The sequence below is a fragment of the Camelus bactrianus genome, chromosome 7, assembly GCF_048773025.1.
Source record: "Camelus bactrianus isolate YW-2024 breed Bactrian camel chromosome 7, ASM4877302v1, whole genome shotgun sequence".
NCBI classification, from domain to species: Eukaryota; Metazoa; Chordata; class Mammalia; order Artiodactyla; family Camelidae; genus Camelus; species Camelus bactrianus.
In genome coordinates, this window is record NC_133545.1 from 78,863,803 (window position 1) to 78,879,855 (window position 16,053).

General features: G+C 43.1%; 1 protein-coding gene across 1 annotated transcript in view; it reads left to right on the forward strand.

The window, feature by feature from the left end:
* Window positions 1–2,810: 2,810 nt before the first annotated feature.
* EPDR1 (ependymin related 1) overlaps window positions 2,811–16,053 on the forward strand; it is a 30,222-nt gene continuing 16,979 nt past the window's right edge. Inside the window, exon 1 of the mRNA XM_074367678.1 lies at window positions 2,811–3,409. Coding sequence (XP_074223779.1) covers window positions 3,117–3,409 — 293 coding nt within the window. The 5' untranslated portion in view covers window positions 2,811–3,116. The remainder of the gene's footprint in view (window positions 3,410–16,053) is intronic.

Consider the following 16,053-nt stretch of genomic DNA (forward strand, 5'->3'; position numbering starts at 1 on the left):
TTAAATGCATTCTTATTTGGGGGGAAGAACATGAATCAAACACAGCAGGTTGAAAGGGTAAATGAGACAAATACATTTCAGGATTCACTGGAGGAATCTGATTCTATTTATGGGAAGCCCTGGGTGTCCAAATACAGCCAGGCCAATCTAGACAGGTATTCCAGTTTTCTGTAGAACAGATATCAAGCTTCAAAGATGCCAATGAAAGCTGGTGAAATATCAAGCAAAGGGGGATAGGTCCGATGAGATCTCAAGCCATTTCCAGCAGTAAAGTCCAATGGGTCTACACGCCTGGCTTAGTGAAAAAGATTTTCAGCCCAAGTTCCTACCAGGGAAGAAGACAGAGTTCTGAGAAAGAGCTAAACTCCCAGCCCTTTTTATAGGAGTTAGATGAGGAAGGCCAACTTGAGGAGGGCTCAGATGTCTGCAGCCAGTTTGAACTTGCTTCACAGTTTAGCTATGCAAGTACCAAACCACATTTCAGGTGCTTCCCTGATGTTCTCAGACGGTGTGTCCTTCAAGAAAGGGTGAGAAGTTAAGAGCCCTTCTCCATCGTCCATCAACAGATGACTGGATAAGAAAATGTGTTATACACACACACAAAACACAATGGAATACTACTCAGCCATAAAAAAGAATGAAATAATGCCATTTTCAGCAACATGGATGCACCTGGAGACTGTCATACTAAGTGAAATAAGTCAGACAGAAAGGCAAATATCATATGATATCACTTATATGTGGACTCTCAAAGAATGATACAAATGAACTTAACTACAAAACAGAAAGAGACTCACAGACAGAAAACAAACTTATGGTTACCGGGGGAAAGAGGCGGGGAGGGATAAATTAGGAGTTTGGGGTTAGCAGGCACAAACTACCATATATAAAATAGCTAAACAGCAAGGTCCTACTGTATAGCACAGGGAACTACATTCAGTAGCTTGTAATACACATGAAAAAGAATATGAAAAAAATATATTTGTAGCTGAATCCCTATACTGTACACCAGGAACACAACATTGTAAATCAACTATACTTCAATTAAAAAAATAAAGTTGAAAAAAAAAAGAACCCTTTATCCATATAGCTCTTTGCTTATCCCATTGGGTCTGTCAGTAGTTTATCCTTAGTGTTTGGGTGGGGCTGGCAGCTGCGAGGGATTCATCTGGAAAGTCTGTCAGCCAGCCTCCCTCTTCTTGCCCTGCATTAGCACTCAGTCCATTACTTGATACTGAGTTGCCAAAAGCTTGTGTAACTGGGGAAGCTCCTCTGTCAGTGGCTTCTCTTTGGTGGCTCCTGTACAGTCTCCTCAAGGGCATGCTTCTCTGCCCGTCCTTCCCACATCTGGAGTTCTCTAGGGCTCCGTCCTCAGCCTTCTTCCCACTCTGTGCTGTTCCAGGGTTTCTCAGACTCTGCACTACTGACAGTGGGGCTCGAAAATTCTTCATTGGGAGAGGAGGGGGGCTGTCCTGAACACTGTGGGGAGTATAGTAGTATCTCTGGTCTCCTCCCACTAGATGCCATTGATAGCTTACCCCCTCACTCCACTGTGATCATCAAAAATGTCTAGATATTACCAACTGTCCCCTGGGGGACAAAGTCACCCTGGGTGGAAAATCACTGTTCTCCTCTCCTCTCTGGCTTCAGTCAATGGCTTCCAAATTCAGAACCCTAGCCCTGCTGCTCTCTGGAAGTGTTATCCAACTGTCCCCTGGGTATTTCCATCTGTATATCCCGGGGTCAGCTCAAAATCAGCCAATCCGAAACTGAGTTTGTCTTCTTCTCTCACTTGGGACTGAACTCCCAGGGGCCAAACCAGAAACCTCTTCCTCTAAGTCTAAATCCTTCTCTCTAGTTCCCAGGTCTTCTACCCTCTGCATCTCCTCAACCACAGCCTTAGCTCAGACAGTATCTCTTGCCTGGGTCATGCTCTCTGCCTGGTCCTGCCATTCTCCCTAATCTGGGTGAGCTTCCTAGACCTGATGATGCCCCTACCTGGCTTTACATTTATGGATGGCTCCAACAACACTCCATATTAGTAACAAGTCCTTAAAACGGTGTTCAAGGCCCTGAGTGATCTGGCTCCAGACCACCCTCTGCCTCATACCTGAACCCCAGCATCACACTCATTTTCTCCTGTCCACACATTTGTCTCTTATCCAGGAATGCCCTCTTCTCCTTTCACCTGCCTCACTCTTCCTCACCCTTGACATGCAGATCAAGTGAAGAGATGCTATAAACTTGGAAACCAAGGGTCTTAAAAAAGTTGCTTCTTTTTTTTTCTTGATTCCATATTACAGATCCTAACATTGCACAAACATATACCATATACCCAATGAACCTTGTTCTTGATCCTAAACTCCCAGACACACAGACCTCTCGGCCTGTGGTACTGTCAGGTGATGGGTGAGGAGAGCAGTCTCACTGCAAATGTGGCCTCGAGGCAAGTCCCTGAGTCCTCAGCTCAAACGCAAGGGCCTATTTTCTAGTCCCCCAGGCTCAATACTGGGATTGTGGGCTGCCAAACGGCCACGAGGAATGGCTAGTGTCGTTTCTTCAGGAAGGGATCCTTCTATTTTTAATTTGGAGTTATAAGGTGGCAATTTTGACAAAGGGACAAGGTCTGTGGGGCACAGCATGTGCAGCAGCCTTGCTTTACCGACCTTGACCTTGAGTTTGTCCTACCTGCTGAACACTCAAGTTAGCCAAGAAACAAATCCCTTCACATCGTACCACCACCCTTCCCCCCTTTTAAAACGCGGATGCCCTTCAGGATGCTAGTGGCACCACTGCCACTGCATTTCCTGTTGGCAGCAGAGAGCAAGTGAAAACAAGCTGCAGCGGGCAGCGGCCCAGGCAGAAACGGCTCCCGCACGATTCATCGGAGCTTTCCCGAGGCCACGATCCCAGCTCTCTGGCCTAAAGCGTTCAGATTCCGACCGCGGTAAAGGCCGCCGCCCGGACCGGCGGCGACTTGACCGAGACCGCACTCCGGCAACAGGACGAGGGAGCCCCGCGCCGCCGCCCGCGCCCAGACCGCGCTGCGCCAAGGCTGCTCAGCGCCCCCTTTGGTTCGGGCTGGGCCTCGGGGGCGGCGGGCGCGGCGGACCGCGATGCCGGGGCGCGCTCCTCTCCGCGTGGCCCGAGGGGCCCTGGGCGCCTGGCTGCTGGGCAGCCTCTGGGTCTGGGCGCTGGGCAGTCTTGACGGCCCGGGGGCGACGGCACTGGGGGCCGGGGGCTCCCCGGGGGCTCAGGGCCCGTGCCAGGCGCCACAGCAGTGGGAGGGGCGCCAGGTGCTGTACCGGCAGAGCACCGGGCGCAACAGCCGAGCCCTGCTCTCCTACGACGGGCTTAACCAGCGCGTGCGAGTGCTGGACGAGAAGAAGGCGCTGATCCCCTGCAAGAGGTACGCGGGGTGCGGGTGGCGCGGCGGGGGCGGCCCGGGGAGGGCGAGGTCGCGGGGGCTGCGCGGGGGCGCGGGGTTTCCAGCCGCTCGCGGCACCTCCCTCCCATCATATTGAAACTTCGCCAAGAGGATCGCTGGGGGACAGCACAGTCGGGGGCTGGGTGGTGCGCTGGGCCCACCGAAGGCGGCCTGCCAGCGGACACTCAGTGATACCCAGCCAGGCGGTGGCCGGCAAGAAAAAAAAAAAAAAAACCGTCCGGGCGTCCCCAGGCCTGGGTTCGCCCTCGTTCGAATGCTGCTGAGTCAGCCTCGTGGCTCTTGGTGTCCCCTTCAGCCTAGGGACTGCCTTCTCCAATACCTCTTCCAGGAGCCATCTGCGAGGGAGGCACGCAAAATATATATATTTTCGAGAATTGTTTCTATTATTTTACATTTTAAAGAAATGTGACAACGCTGCAAAAGGTATGTGGAATCAAAGAAAACAAACTCATCACCCTGTCACAACAGTTAAAATTTTGGTTTACTCCCTTCAGTTTTCTTTTAAGCAAGTTTTACATACTGTCAAAAAGCCTGTATTATCTGTATCATTTTTATATAACATGATCTCGTATGTATTCTTATTTGCCATTTTATTAGTTGGCCCCTATTTTTAATGGCTGCACAATATTCGACAGAGGGGTTATGCCACAATGTTTTTTTTACCCACTAGTCATAATTCACCTTTCCACATCTGTTGTGACAAAGGACACCCTCTTTCTGAGACCTCCTTTTGCTTCTGACCCCTCTCAAGACCTGATTTCTATTTTGGGATCACCACCTGTCAACTCCCTGTTCCTGTTTCTCCCTGTGTGTTCCTCCCAGGGTTATGCTGGCCTCCCAGGAAGTGGCATGTGAATGTCCAAGGTTTAAGGCTCTCGTGGGCAGTAATATGGGGGCAAATTTCGTATCATTTCACCTAAAAGCCTCTGCTGAAGGATTAGGTATCTTGAAGGCAGCACAAAAGTGCTAGGACCTTTCAAAGCTGTATATTCAAGAGTGCCAGATAGTGCGTTATGTGATGTAAACTGAGTGCTGAGGAGGCCTGGAGCAGCCAAGTCATCATGGGGGACTGGGAACATCTGTGAGGCCTTTCAAGGACACAAATGTTCTCGGTTAGGGCTCCAAGGACTTTGTAATAATAATAGCAAAAAACAAGATGCGAGTACTGATTTTGTACCAGGCATGGTGTTGAGGATGGTCCACATAAAATAGGATTTAGTTTGAATCTCACAACAACTTGACAATGCAGGTTTTATGATCTCCATTTTACAGACAGAGCATCTGAGGTCCAAGGAGATGAAACAACTTCCTCAAGATCACAGAGCAGGGACTTGAGGAAGTTGAGTGGATTCTGACATCTGCGATGTACCAGGCTCTTGTTCGTTTGTTCATTCATTCAACATGTGTTTTTTTCATTTCAGGCATTGTGTATAATCAGAGTAGGTCCTGGGCTTCAGGGAGGTCATAGTTCAGGGGTGGAGTCAGGTAAAGAAAAGTTCCATCTGGTGGGGTGAGGGATGAACTTGGTGTGTGAGAGCATCTCAGGCGGGCATCTGACCCAGGCTTCTTGGAGGAGGTGAAACATTAGCGAGTCCCAGAGCCTTCGTACGAGCTGACTAGAGATGGTGTGGAGGGAAGACTGGTCCAGGGGGATGTGGGTGTATTCCAGGACATCCTGCCGCAGACAAGGCCGAGTCTATTCCAAGAACTGCAGGCCAACCACTGTTAGATGGAAGCATGGAGTATGGTGGGATGTTGGGGGTCTATGGGAGGATATTTGAACAGTGGACTGCCATGATTGGGCTTTATAAAGAGTACAGGATGTATCATTGAGAATAAAGAAGAACAAGAGAAGAAGCCAAAACATCTATAGAGATATCCAGGTGAAAATGGGGAGTGGAAATGGTGATGGGGAGAAGTGGCCGGGATGCATTAGGGAAGTACTGAGGATACTGAAGAGGGTTACTGGAGGAGGTGCAAAAGATTAGATGGTATGTTGCAGGGTGCTGAGGGGGAGGGAAGAGTCATTTTTGGCTTCTGAAGCTAATGGTGCTGATGGCATGGAGTAGATGGCGATACTGTCCCCTGAGATGGGGTTTGGCTTTCTGCACTTCTGATTAAGAGTCAAGTGCTGCTCTCTGTGTGCATTGCCGTGAAGCCTTGTGCAGTAGTGGCATACTGATAAACACTCGTGTCGAAGATGGACTGGAATGGCCCAAAGCACACTGCTGACACAGAGAGTGGCCAGGAGAAGGATAATGTTCGTCCCTGCCACCCCAAGGTAGTATTTTCACAATTTAATGGCTTTTGAGTCAGACAAATCTGTGTCTGAATCCAGATTCCTAATCTGGGTCTTTGGGTAATCAATGAGAATACTACTAATGCCTAACTTACTGCCTTGTTACGGGGATGAAATGAGTTCAAGTATGTAAAGCACACAGTATGGGCAGAAGGTACTCAGCATGTGGCCCCAGTGGTCCTCGTCCCCACCATCATCGCCATCCCGGTGAACTTGCCTTGGCACAGAGCCATGCTGCCTGCCCTGCAGGCTCAGAAACTTGATCCGGCAGCACATTCAAGGGAGCTGAGGAGGAGTGAGCGAGCTCAGATGCTACGCTATCTATTTCAGTGAGTGCTATAGCGGGCAAGGGGGCCAGAATTCTCAAATCGACTAGGTCATTCTCTCCCTGTAGGCAGAACTCTGCAGAGAGCCCAATTATAATCAGGAGGCTGCAAGCAGGTTCATGGGGTCTAATGATTGCCTGCTCTAGGCCAGGCTGTACACTCAATGTTGTGCTCTCCATCATGCATAAGACAGGCCAGCCCAGGGTAATCAGATGAAGATAAAGTGATGCACTCATTTCACCATAGAGATGCCTTGTCGCTGACTTTATGCTTCCACAATGCTGCTGGTCCAGGCTCCCTCCACTCTGCATGGAGTCTTGGAGGGTATTGCTCAGTTTGTCTTAGCCACCTTTCTTCTTCTATGACTCCATGATCGATTAGTTTAGTCTTTAGATGTTGTCACAGTGTCTTGCATCTTTAGTAGAGTCACAGCCAAATCTTGCTGGCCTGGAAGCTTTTTTGTCCCTATGTGGTGATTTCTCATTTCTCTGTCCTGATGTATCGTGTTGATTTCACAGTTTAGCTCTGAGAAGACAATTTTATTCCCTTCCTTCCAATTTCCTGGCAAGGTTCTGCCTCCCAGTCCCATCTTTGGCCCTAAGTCAGATGGTGAAAAGAATGTTTAGTGCATAAACACATTTTTAAGCTCTTGAAATGTAGATTTGTTGGAACAAACTCAGAAACTTTTTCAGGTATTAGCAGGCTGGCCAAGATACCAGATGTTATTTGAAGAAAATATGGATGTGTTGTCTCTTCATATTTATTAGTAAGTGGAGAAGTAAGTTTTAGAATTGGATCAACTTCTTAAGATTTTTATTTTACATCCAGATAGTTATGGAAAATCCCACTGATAGTTACTGTGGAATGACTAGGATTTTCCAGGCTTTCTTCTCCCTGAGATGATGGAAAAGATTAACAAACTTTACAAGCTTCAGATAAGACAAGCCTTAGCAGAGAATGGGAAATATTAGTAATTGATACTGTTTTGTTTTCTGGTTCCAACCGTCTTTCCTGTAAACTTGTAAGTATTACATTTGGAAGACCAAAGGGAAAACAAGATTATTTTACATTTCAGTAATACAGTGAACTTTATGGGAGAAGCAATGTAGATACTGAATGAATTTTGTTAGGTTACCAGTAATTTACTGCTCCCATTTACAAACTAGTGGATTAGGAGTTGGAATTAATGAAGTTGCTGATGCAAAGTGAGAAGAGAGGCTTAAAAGAATATATGATTGGTAAGTTAGGGATATATCTTAGAAGATTATTCAACTGCCAATCAATCCTACATGTGTGGGGGTTTTTTGTTGCTGTTGTTTGTTTTTTTTTGGTAAAAGATGAAAAGAAAACTATGTTTTAAATGGAGTGGCAAGTGGATTCTTATTCTGGTATGATCAGCTCATCTGTCTCAGTTTTCCCAGAGCATCCTATTTCTTGGAGAACAGAGAAATGTCTCTTCTCTATTCTTAGAGAAAACCACCCAGGGTAGTGGAGAGAGCACGGGCAGCCATTTAGACATCGTGGGCTGCCAAACATGGCTTCTAATCCTGGCTTCACCACAAGGTCCTTCACTTCTCGGAACGTCAGTGTTTTTCATTTTTAAATTTGATTTTAATGATATCTACAGTGTTTATACTAAATAATATTTAGGACTTCTTCCTTAAGAACTAGGTACAGATAAGGTTAAATGATACCGTAAGAGCATTCATTGCACTTTGATTATAATTTAGGCTGATTCCTGTTTCTACTAAGATGCAATGAAACTTGACATAGATTCTAAATTTTTTCTCAACTTGTCCCTTTGTGTAGATAAATTCAGAGTTCTTTTTCTTCCTTCTCCTTTCTTTCTTCTAAGTCTGTGTTCATGTGTAGAGAAGAGAAGGGCTGCCTTGAAATGCTTTGGCTCCAAACTTACGGCTCCAGACTCAGAAGGCTCTTCTCTCGGTGGACGCCCCCATAATACTAAGGGGTTGAATCGGACTGTTTGCAGAAGTGCCCCTCCAAGGATCTGCTGTGGAAGATTAACTCCAATGGATGTTGTCACAGTAGGCAACTTCAAGGCGCAAGTGTTTGAGAATCAGGATAAGGGTTTTTTTCCTCTCCAAATATATAATTTTATTTTGAAACTATTTTACACTTACAGAAAACTTTCAATTACAGTCCATAGACATTTTTCCCCCCTGAAACTTTGAGAGTGAGTTGCCAACTTGATACTTCAGTAGGTATTTCCTATGAACAAGGAAGTTCTCCTGTGTTAACTGCAACACAACCATAAAAATCAGGAAATTAACATGTGCTCATTTCTGCCATCTGAAATTCAGGTTTCATTCAGATTTTGCTAGTTGTGCTTTTTATGTTCTTTATAGCAGAAGGACCCAGTTTATAGTCAAGCATTGCATTTAGGTGTCATGTCTTTTGAATCTCTTTCTGTTGGGAACAGTCCCTCGTTCTTTCTTGTACTTCAATACTTTTGAAGATGACAGGCCAGTTATATGGTAGAATTCCTTGATTTGGGTTTGTCTGATGTTTCCTCATAATTAGATTTAGGTAATTCACCTGTGGTTGGAACATCACAGGGTAAGACTGTTCTTACTGCATCTGGATGTTTACTTTGATCACTTGATTATCTGAAGTTTGCAAAAATTCTTCAGTGTGAAGTGGCACTTTGAAACTTTGTAATTAGTAAGCATTTTAGAAGGAGATATTTTAAGAACTGTACATAGCCATTCTTCATTCTGTATTCACTTATTTATATCAGCACAGACTCAAGGATTCTCATTGGATCACATTTGCTCTCATTGTTTGTTTGACATTCCCATTGTCCCAGATCTGGCCAGTGGGAACCTCTTCAAGTTGGCTTCTATGTTCTTTTGACATGTCTCTCTTATTCTTTGAGCACTTTCTTGCTTTCTGGCAAGATATTCCAACATCATCTGTGCTTTCCCTGCCAGAGTCTTGGAATAAGCCATTTCTCAAGAGGCTCTGGTTACTTTTCCTGGAGAATAATATTTGGAAGCCAAGGTCCCTGCTCTAGTTGTGCCCATGTCTATTGGGTTGTGCTGCTTCCAGACCTTCTCACTGGACAAAGTAAGAAGATACAGGTTTGAATACACACACACACACACACACACACATGCAGTCACTCACTCATTCACACACACACACACACACACACACACATACATACATTTACATCTGCATTTATTTTTAAGCTTCCAGTTCTAATACATAGAGATATTTCTACCAATACCTCTAATTCGAATCCACCATCACATGAATCATTCTAGTTTTCTCCCGTTCTTTTTTTTTAAACTGAAGTATAGTCAGTTACAATGTGTCAATTTCTGTTGTACAGCACAATGTCCCAGTTATGTATATACATACATATATTCCTTTTCATTAAAATATATTACAAGATATTGAATATAGTTCCCTGTGCTATACGGAAGAAATTTGTTTTTAATCTATTTTTACATATAGTGGCTAACATTGGGAAATCTCAAACTCCCAAATTTATCCCTTCCCACCCCCTTACCCCCGGTAAACATGAGATTGTTTAATATGTCTGCGAGCCTGTTTCTGTTTTGTAGATGAGTTCGTTAGTGTCCTCTTTTTTTTTTTTTTCTTTTTCTCCTGTTCATTTTTGCAACTCCTTTTTCAGAAGTGAGAAAACTGGCTCCCGTTATTCAATTACAGTAGGTAACCAATCAGGCGTTGGTATGATACCCTCTCCCCACATGGATGCCTTCCTGTGGGGCTCTGCCCTTCCACTTGGGCTCTGCACCCCAGGCCAGGCCATGCAGACACCTACCTTGCTTGGCCCTGCCTAATACCTTGAGACTAAATTGTTTAATGAGGGGAGAAGGAAGGTCAGGTTACATTTTTTCCTTTTTTCTCTTATTTCTCAGGGTAACATCATTGACAATCTTCGGAATGTGTCTGTGCAGCTGGGGAGGTAAATTAGTATGAAATATTCAACAAATTTATTTGATCTCAAGCCCTATTTTGCATGGGGCTTTCATCTTAAGAAATTATGACTTTCAGAATTTCAGGAGAATTATTCCTTTGCCCTTATCCCCTCCTCTTGATCTTGGATGGCTGGAGCCAGTATTTTCATTTTATTAGCTCAGGAAGTCTGACTGCTTTGTGGCATTTTGATCCTCGAAAAAAAAAAAAAAAAACCATGCTGATTTGCAATACTGAGTTTTTCTTCAAGAAAGAGGTTTTCTTGGAAGCAGATAAAGTTTGCTTTAAGAGTCTTAATTCTGTGGGTCTACTGACCCTGGATTTCAAAGGGTTGATGCTGGGATGTGGAAGAAGTAAGAAGTGAAGAAAAAGAAGTCCCAAGGAAGATAAGCCCAGGAAAGTAAAAGGACCGGTGAGATATAAGACTAACTCATAAATAGAAGCCAGAGGTGGTCGCCATACTGCTTTGAAAACATCTTTCTTCTCTCCATTAACCTTGAACTGTTTCTTCCTGATTCTGACCTCAAAGATGATGGTCAGGGGCAAAGTGCCCAAAGATCTGAAAATATTCCACCAATTAGTGGTTTGTTTTTCCTGGAATAAATGCGATAGGCTTATATTTCCCCAATTCCAGTAAAAATCTTCTATTTTCCCCCTTTATAATTTATTTTATTTTACCCAGCTTTAAAGAAAAAAAAATTCTTCTCTTGATCTTACTAACTGAAACCCCATTCTCCCCTTCTATTTAAAGCATAGCTCTCGCTAACTCCAATTTCTGTCCTCCCATGCTCTCTTGGACCCCATCCAATCAAACTTTCACCATCACAACTCTACTGAAACGGCTCTGGTCAAGAGCAGGACGTGCCACATTGTTAATCAAGTGATCCTCTATCAGTCCTCATTTTACTGTTGGTCATTTCCTCCATCTTGATGTACTTTCTTCACGTGGCTTTCAGAACACCACACTCTTCTAGTTTCCCTCCCTCCCCCTCATTTTCTTTCCTTCTCTGTCTCCTTTGCTCTTCCTCCTCTTCTCCTGGATCATTAATGGTGGAATGTTCCAGGGCTCAGGCTCTCCATCCCTTTACTCTTCCGTCTAGACCCCTCTTTTGGCAATCTCATCTAGATCATGGCTTCGAAAGCCATCTTTCCATGAAGGACTCCCGCGCGTCCACCTCCAGCCTAGGGCTCTATCCTGAACTCTGCACCCATATATCCCACTGCTTGGCTGAGTTCTTCATTTGGATCTCTAATAGTGACTTCAAACTCAGCATGTCTAAAACGAATGCCTCCTCCGCACGTAAACAAAGGTATTCCTCTTGAAGTTTAAAATTGAAGTATAGCTGGTTTACAATGTTGTGTTAGTTTCTGGTGTACAGCATAGTGATTCAGTTATATATATATAATTTATATATATTCCTTTCCATAATAGGCGATCACAAAATATTCAGTGTAGTTCCCTGTGCTATACATTAGGACCTTGCTATTTATTTTGTATATAGTAGTGTACATATGCAAATCCTGAACTCTAGATTTATCCCTCCACCTCACCTTTTGCCCCCTGATAACCATGTCCTATGTCTTTATCTCCTATGTCTGAGAGTCTGTTTCTGTTTTGTAAATAAGTTCATTTTTCTCATTTTTTAAAATTTTAGATTCCACATATAAGTGATATCATACGGTATTTTTCTTTCTCTTTTTGGCTTCACTTAGTATGACAATCTCCAGGTCCACTCATGTTGCTGCAAATGGCATTATTTTATTCTTTTTTATGGCTGAGTAGTATTCCTATATCTTCTTTACCCAGTCATCCATTGATAGACATTTAGGTTGTTTCCATGTCTTGGCTAGTGGAAATAGTGCAGCTGTGAACACTGGGGTGCATGTATTTTTTTGAATTAGCGTTTCCTCCAGATATGTGCCCAGGAGTGGGATTCCTCTTGCAGTTTTCTTTATCTCAGCTAATAGCAACTCCAGTTGGTCAGAATGAACCCTTAAGAGTCATTCTTGATTTCTTTTTCTCCCACTGACAACAAGTAATCCATACACAAACCCTATTGATTCTAATTTTGATAGAGATCCAGACTAGTGGACCAGAATCTGACCGCACCTTTGCTGTCATACTGGTCCAGACCTTCATCATTCTTGCCTGCAGTTTTTGAAGTGGCCTCCTAACAGGTCCCTCTACTTCTGCCCTTGCTCCCTTTGGTCTGTTCTTAACATAGCAGTCCAAGTGATTCTGCTAAAAATTGTTGCAAGTGTCAGTTGTCTGCTCAGAACCCTCCCATGCCTTTCTGTCTCTCAGAGTAAATTTTTTGCCAGGACCTGACCACCCTGTGGGGTCTGCTCCCCCATCCCCCCAACACCTTGTCTCTGGCCTCTTCATCATACATCCGTCATCACCTCTTCACCAGCTCACTCACTCCAGCTCACAGCCTCAGCATGTGTACCCCTTTGGCACTTGTGTTGTTGTTTTCTCTGCCGTGAAAGTCTTTTCCCTACAAAGCTGCATGGCCCACTTCCAAATTAGACTGTCCCTCCTCTCCACATCTGCATACACCCCGCTTCACTGCCTTTTATGTTCAAGATACTTACCTACTATTTAATATTTTTACTAATATTTTGTTAACATACTATTTAATTTAGTTTACAGATTTAAAGTCTATTCCCTCATCTCCTCTGCCTCCTTTCACCCAAAGTAAAACTCCATAGGGTCAGGGATTTTTCTCTGGTTGTTGCTGTATCTCCATCACCATAGAACAGGTCTGACTTAATTTTTTTGAATAAGGGAATGAGTAACAATGATAACACATATTCATTATCAAAGGGTATCTAAAATACAGATATGCAAAGAGAAAAAAAAGTTAAAATTATCCATAATTGCCAAACCACTATGACTACGCGTAACATCATCTAAATATCTTAGGCGATTTCTAGATGCACAATTTATATTCTGCAGCTCATACTGTTTCATAATGGGCTTTTTTTCAATTTAACAATATTGTGTAAGCTCATCCATACTGACTAAGTTTATCATCTTTCTATCGTCTTTGAACTGCTGGCTTCTCCTCATTCAGATCTCAGCTCATCACCTCCTCAGAGGGGCCTTCTGTGACTGTCCAACAAGGCCCGCCCTACAGGCCACCCTCCATCACCTCTCATTCTGTTTTCCTCAGGACACTGTCACTGAGTGACACTGTCTTGTCAGTTCATCTGTCTGGTGTTTGGCTGTCTCTCTTCCCTGGAGTGACAGGAGAACTTGATCCATCTGGTTTACTATCCAAAGCCCAGCTCCTAGAAATGTTTGCCACATGGTAAGTCTCAGTAAATGTATGTTAAATGAATAAATACCATTTTTATGGCGTTTGGATGACTAGCATTATACATATTCATGGTGGGATATCTAGATAACAGAGAAGAGCAAAATAGAGAGAGGAAAGATCTCTCATAATCTTATTGTCCAGGATTAATGACCCTGATAGGGTGCTTCTGGATTTTTATTTCTATTTCTGTATATACAATTCTAAAATTAAAATGGAAATATGCAATGTGATTTTTAAAATTTAACAAAATGTTGTGCATATATCTTATGCGCCACTAAGTAATCTTTACCAGAATCATTTTTCATGACTGCATGGTACTCTAGCTAATGGAAGAACAGAGTTTCTGTAAGCAGTCCTTTATTATGGGACAGTTATGTTTCTTTCTCCTCTATTTTTCACTAGTATAAATAACTACATGTATAACCTTGTATGTTGTATGCAATTATATGTGTACCACTTTAAAAATATTTTGGACAAATTCCTGGATAAGAGAATGATAGAAAAGGGATTTGCACATTAATACATTTTTGATAACTTTGCTTTTCAGGAAGGTTTTTCCAACTGATATTTCAGCTGGCAGAATATGAAGACTCATGCTTCCCACACTCACACCTATAAGGAGTCTAATTATTTTTAGTGATTTCAAATATGATAAACAAGAAACTGAAGGGCAAAATGACATACATGCAGTGATGTCACAGCCCCTTGTCATGACTCTCACTCTAATGTAAATGCCTGTAGTTTGTCACAGTTAAGTCTCCAACAGGCTGCTGGTTTAACAAAAATACTCTACCATGTTCATTAAATATTTTTCTGACCTATATTATAAAGAATTTATTCTATTCATGATGGATCTTAAACTTCCCCAACCTAGTGATTTGTACTAATAGACTGCCTGATATTAAACCATCTTTGCATTCCTGAAATAATTTCTAATTTATTATTATGTATTATTCTTTGAACAGTCTGCTTGATTTGATATGCTACTATTTTACTTATTATTTGTTTTTAATTCACAGTCATAATTTAGCTTGATCTGTAGCTTATGTTTTTATGCTTTCTATTTCTTAATGTCAGAGTTTTCATAGCTTTGTAAAAGAATTGGCAAGCTTTCTATATTTCTTTATGCTCTACAGCCTTGAGGTTGGAAAAAACTGATTCATGAAACCATTTGGACTCAATTCCTTTTGAAGAAGTAACTCTTTGGTCTCTTTTTAAGATCAAAGATCTAAGATCTCACTAGGTCACTGTAAGGATTTTTCCTCTGGTAATTGACCCACTTAACTTTCTGCTTAATTCTGACACAGTTTTGGTTATTTATTTTTCCTAGAGAGTATTTTAGTTCATCAAGATTAGATTTATCATCATAGTAAGTTTGATATAACATTCTCTTAACTCTTAAACAACTTCACCTTATCTATTGATATCCCCTTTTCTTCCCAATAATTGATATTTGTATTGTCCATCTTTTTTTCCTAGGAATTACATTTTTAACAGTAAATTAATGGATTTGTGTAATGGTTTTATGGTTTATTATTCATGTACATTTTACATCATATATCTTCTTTGGTAGGAATAACTTCTGAGAATTACATTACACTGCCTACCCATATTTTGAAAAGTTTTTAAGTGGGGTTGTAGTGAAGTGTACACTCCAGTACAGGTAGGAGGGCATGCCATGACCAAAGGATCCCCCACGTTCCTTTCATCCATGAGCTACTCCCAGCTCTTTGCTCATCAAACACTGTCTTTTCAGTGTTTCTCCTGCCTCAGTCTTGGGTTTGGAGAATTTCCCTCAATTTGGGCATTGGAAGTTTCCCCAGCACCAGTGGTTCCCTTTAGAAGCAGTGCCTCTTGAATGGAGAGGCCATCTGAAGAATCATACCCCTGGCAGGGTGCCTACACTGCCTGCAGACTTTCCAAAGAAAGGAGAAACTCCTGGGACAAGTGGCCTCCAAGCAGAAGAAGCAGGTTCCCTGGACAGAAAGGCTGCAGTGCCTTGGATGACCCCTGCCCCTTCACAGAAGGTGCTTTTGTTGTGGCTAGAGTTAGGTCTACTGGGAAAGGTCCAGAGTGTGTGCTCTGCCCCTGAGCGACAGCCACCCTGGAAGAGACACCAAAGTAACCCAAGCTCTCCCAGTGTCTTACACTGTATGGTCTGCTGTGACAAATACCAGAGACTCGGTGGGTTATAAACAACAGAAATTTATCTCTCATAGTCTGGATGTGGGGAGACTGAAATCAGGGGGCCAGCATGATTAGATGAGGATTCTTTTCTGGGTTTCAGACTTCTCATTTTATCTTCACATGGTGGAAGGGGCCAGCCAGCTCTCTGGGGTCTCTTTTATAAGGGCACTAATCCCATTCATGAAGGCTCCATCCTCATGACCTTATCACTTGCCAAAAGCATCACTCCTAATGCTTACCTTGGGCATTAGGTTTTCAGCATGAATTTTGGGGAGATAAAAACATTCAGATCATAGAACCCACAGAATCTCCTGCTCTGGAGCATCTCAGAAGTTGCCAAGAAAGATGTTGGCAGATGGGAGAATGGTGGTACAGGGCCAAAGGGTCTGTCGGTTCCTAGGTCTGATGTAGCCTAGTCAGCCACAGGTGAGATGTAACTTATGAAGACTATATGAGGCATCATGAACCACTAGACTAGTTGGCATGGCATCCAAGAGCAGCCAT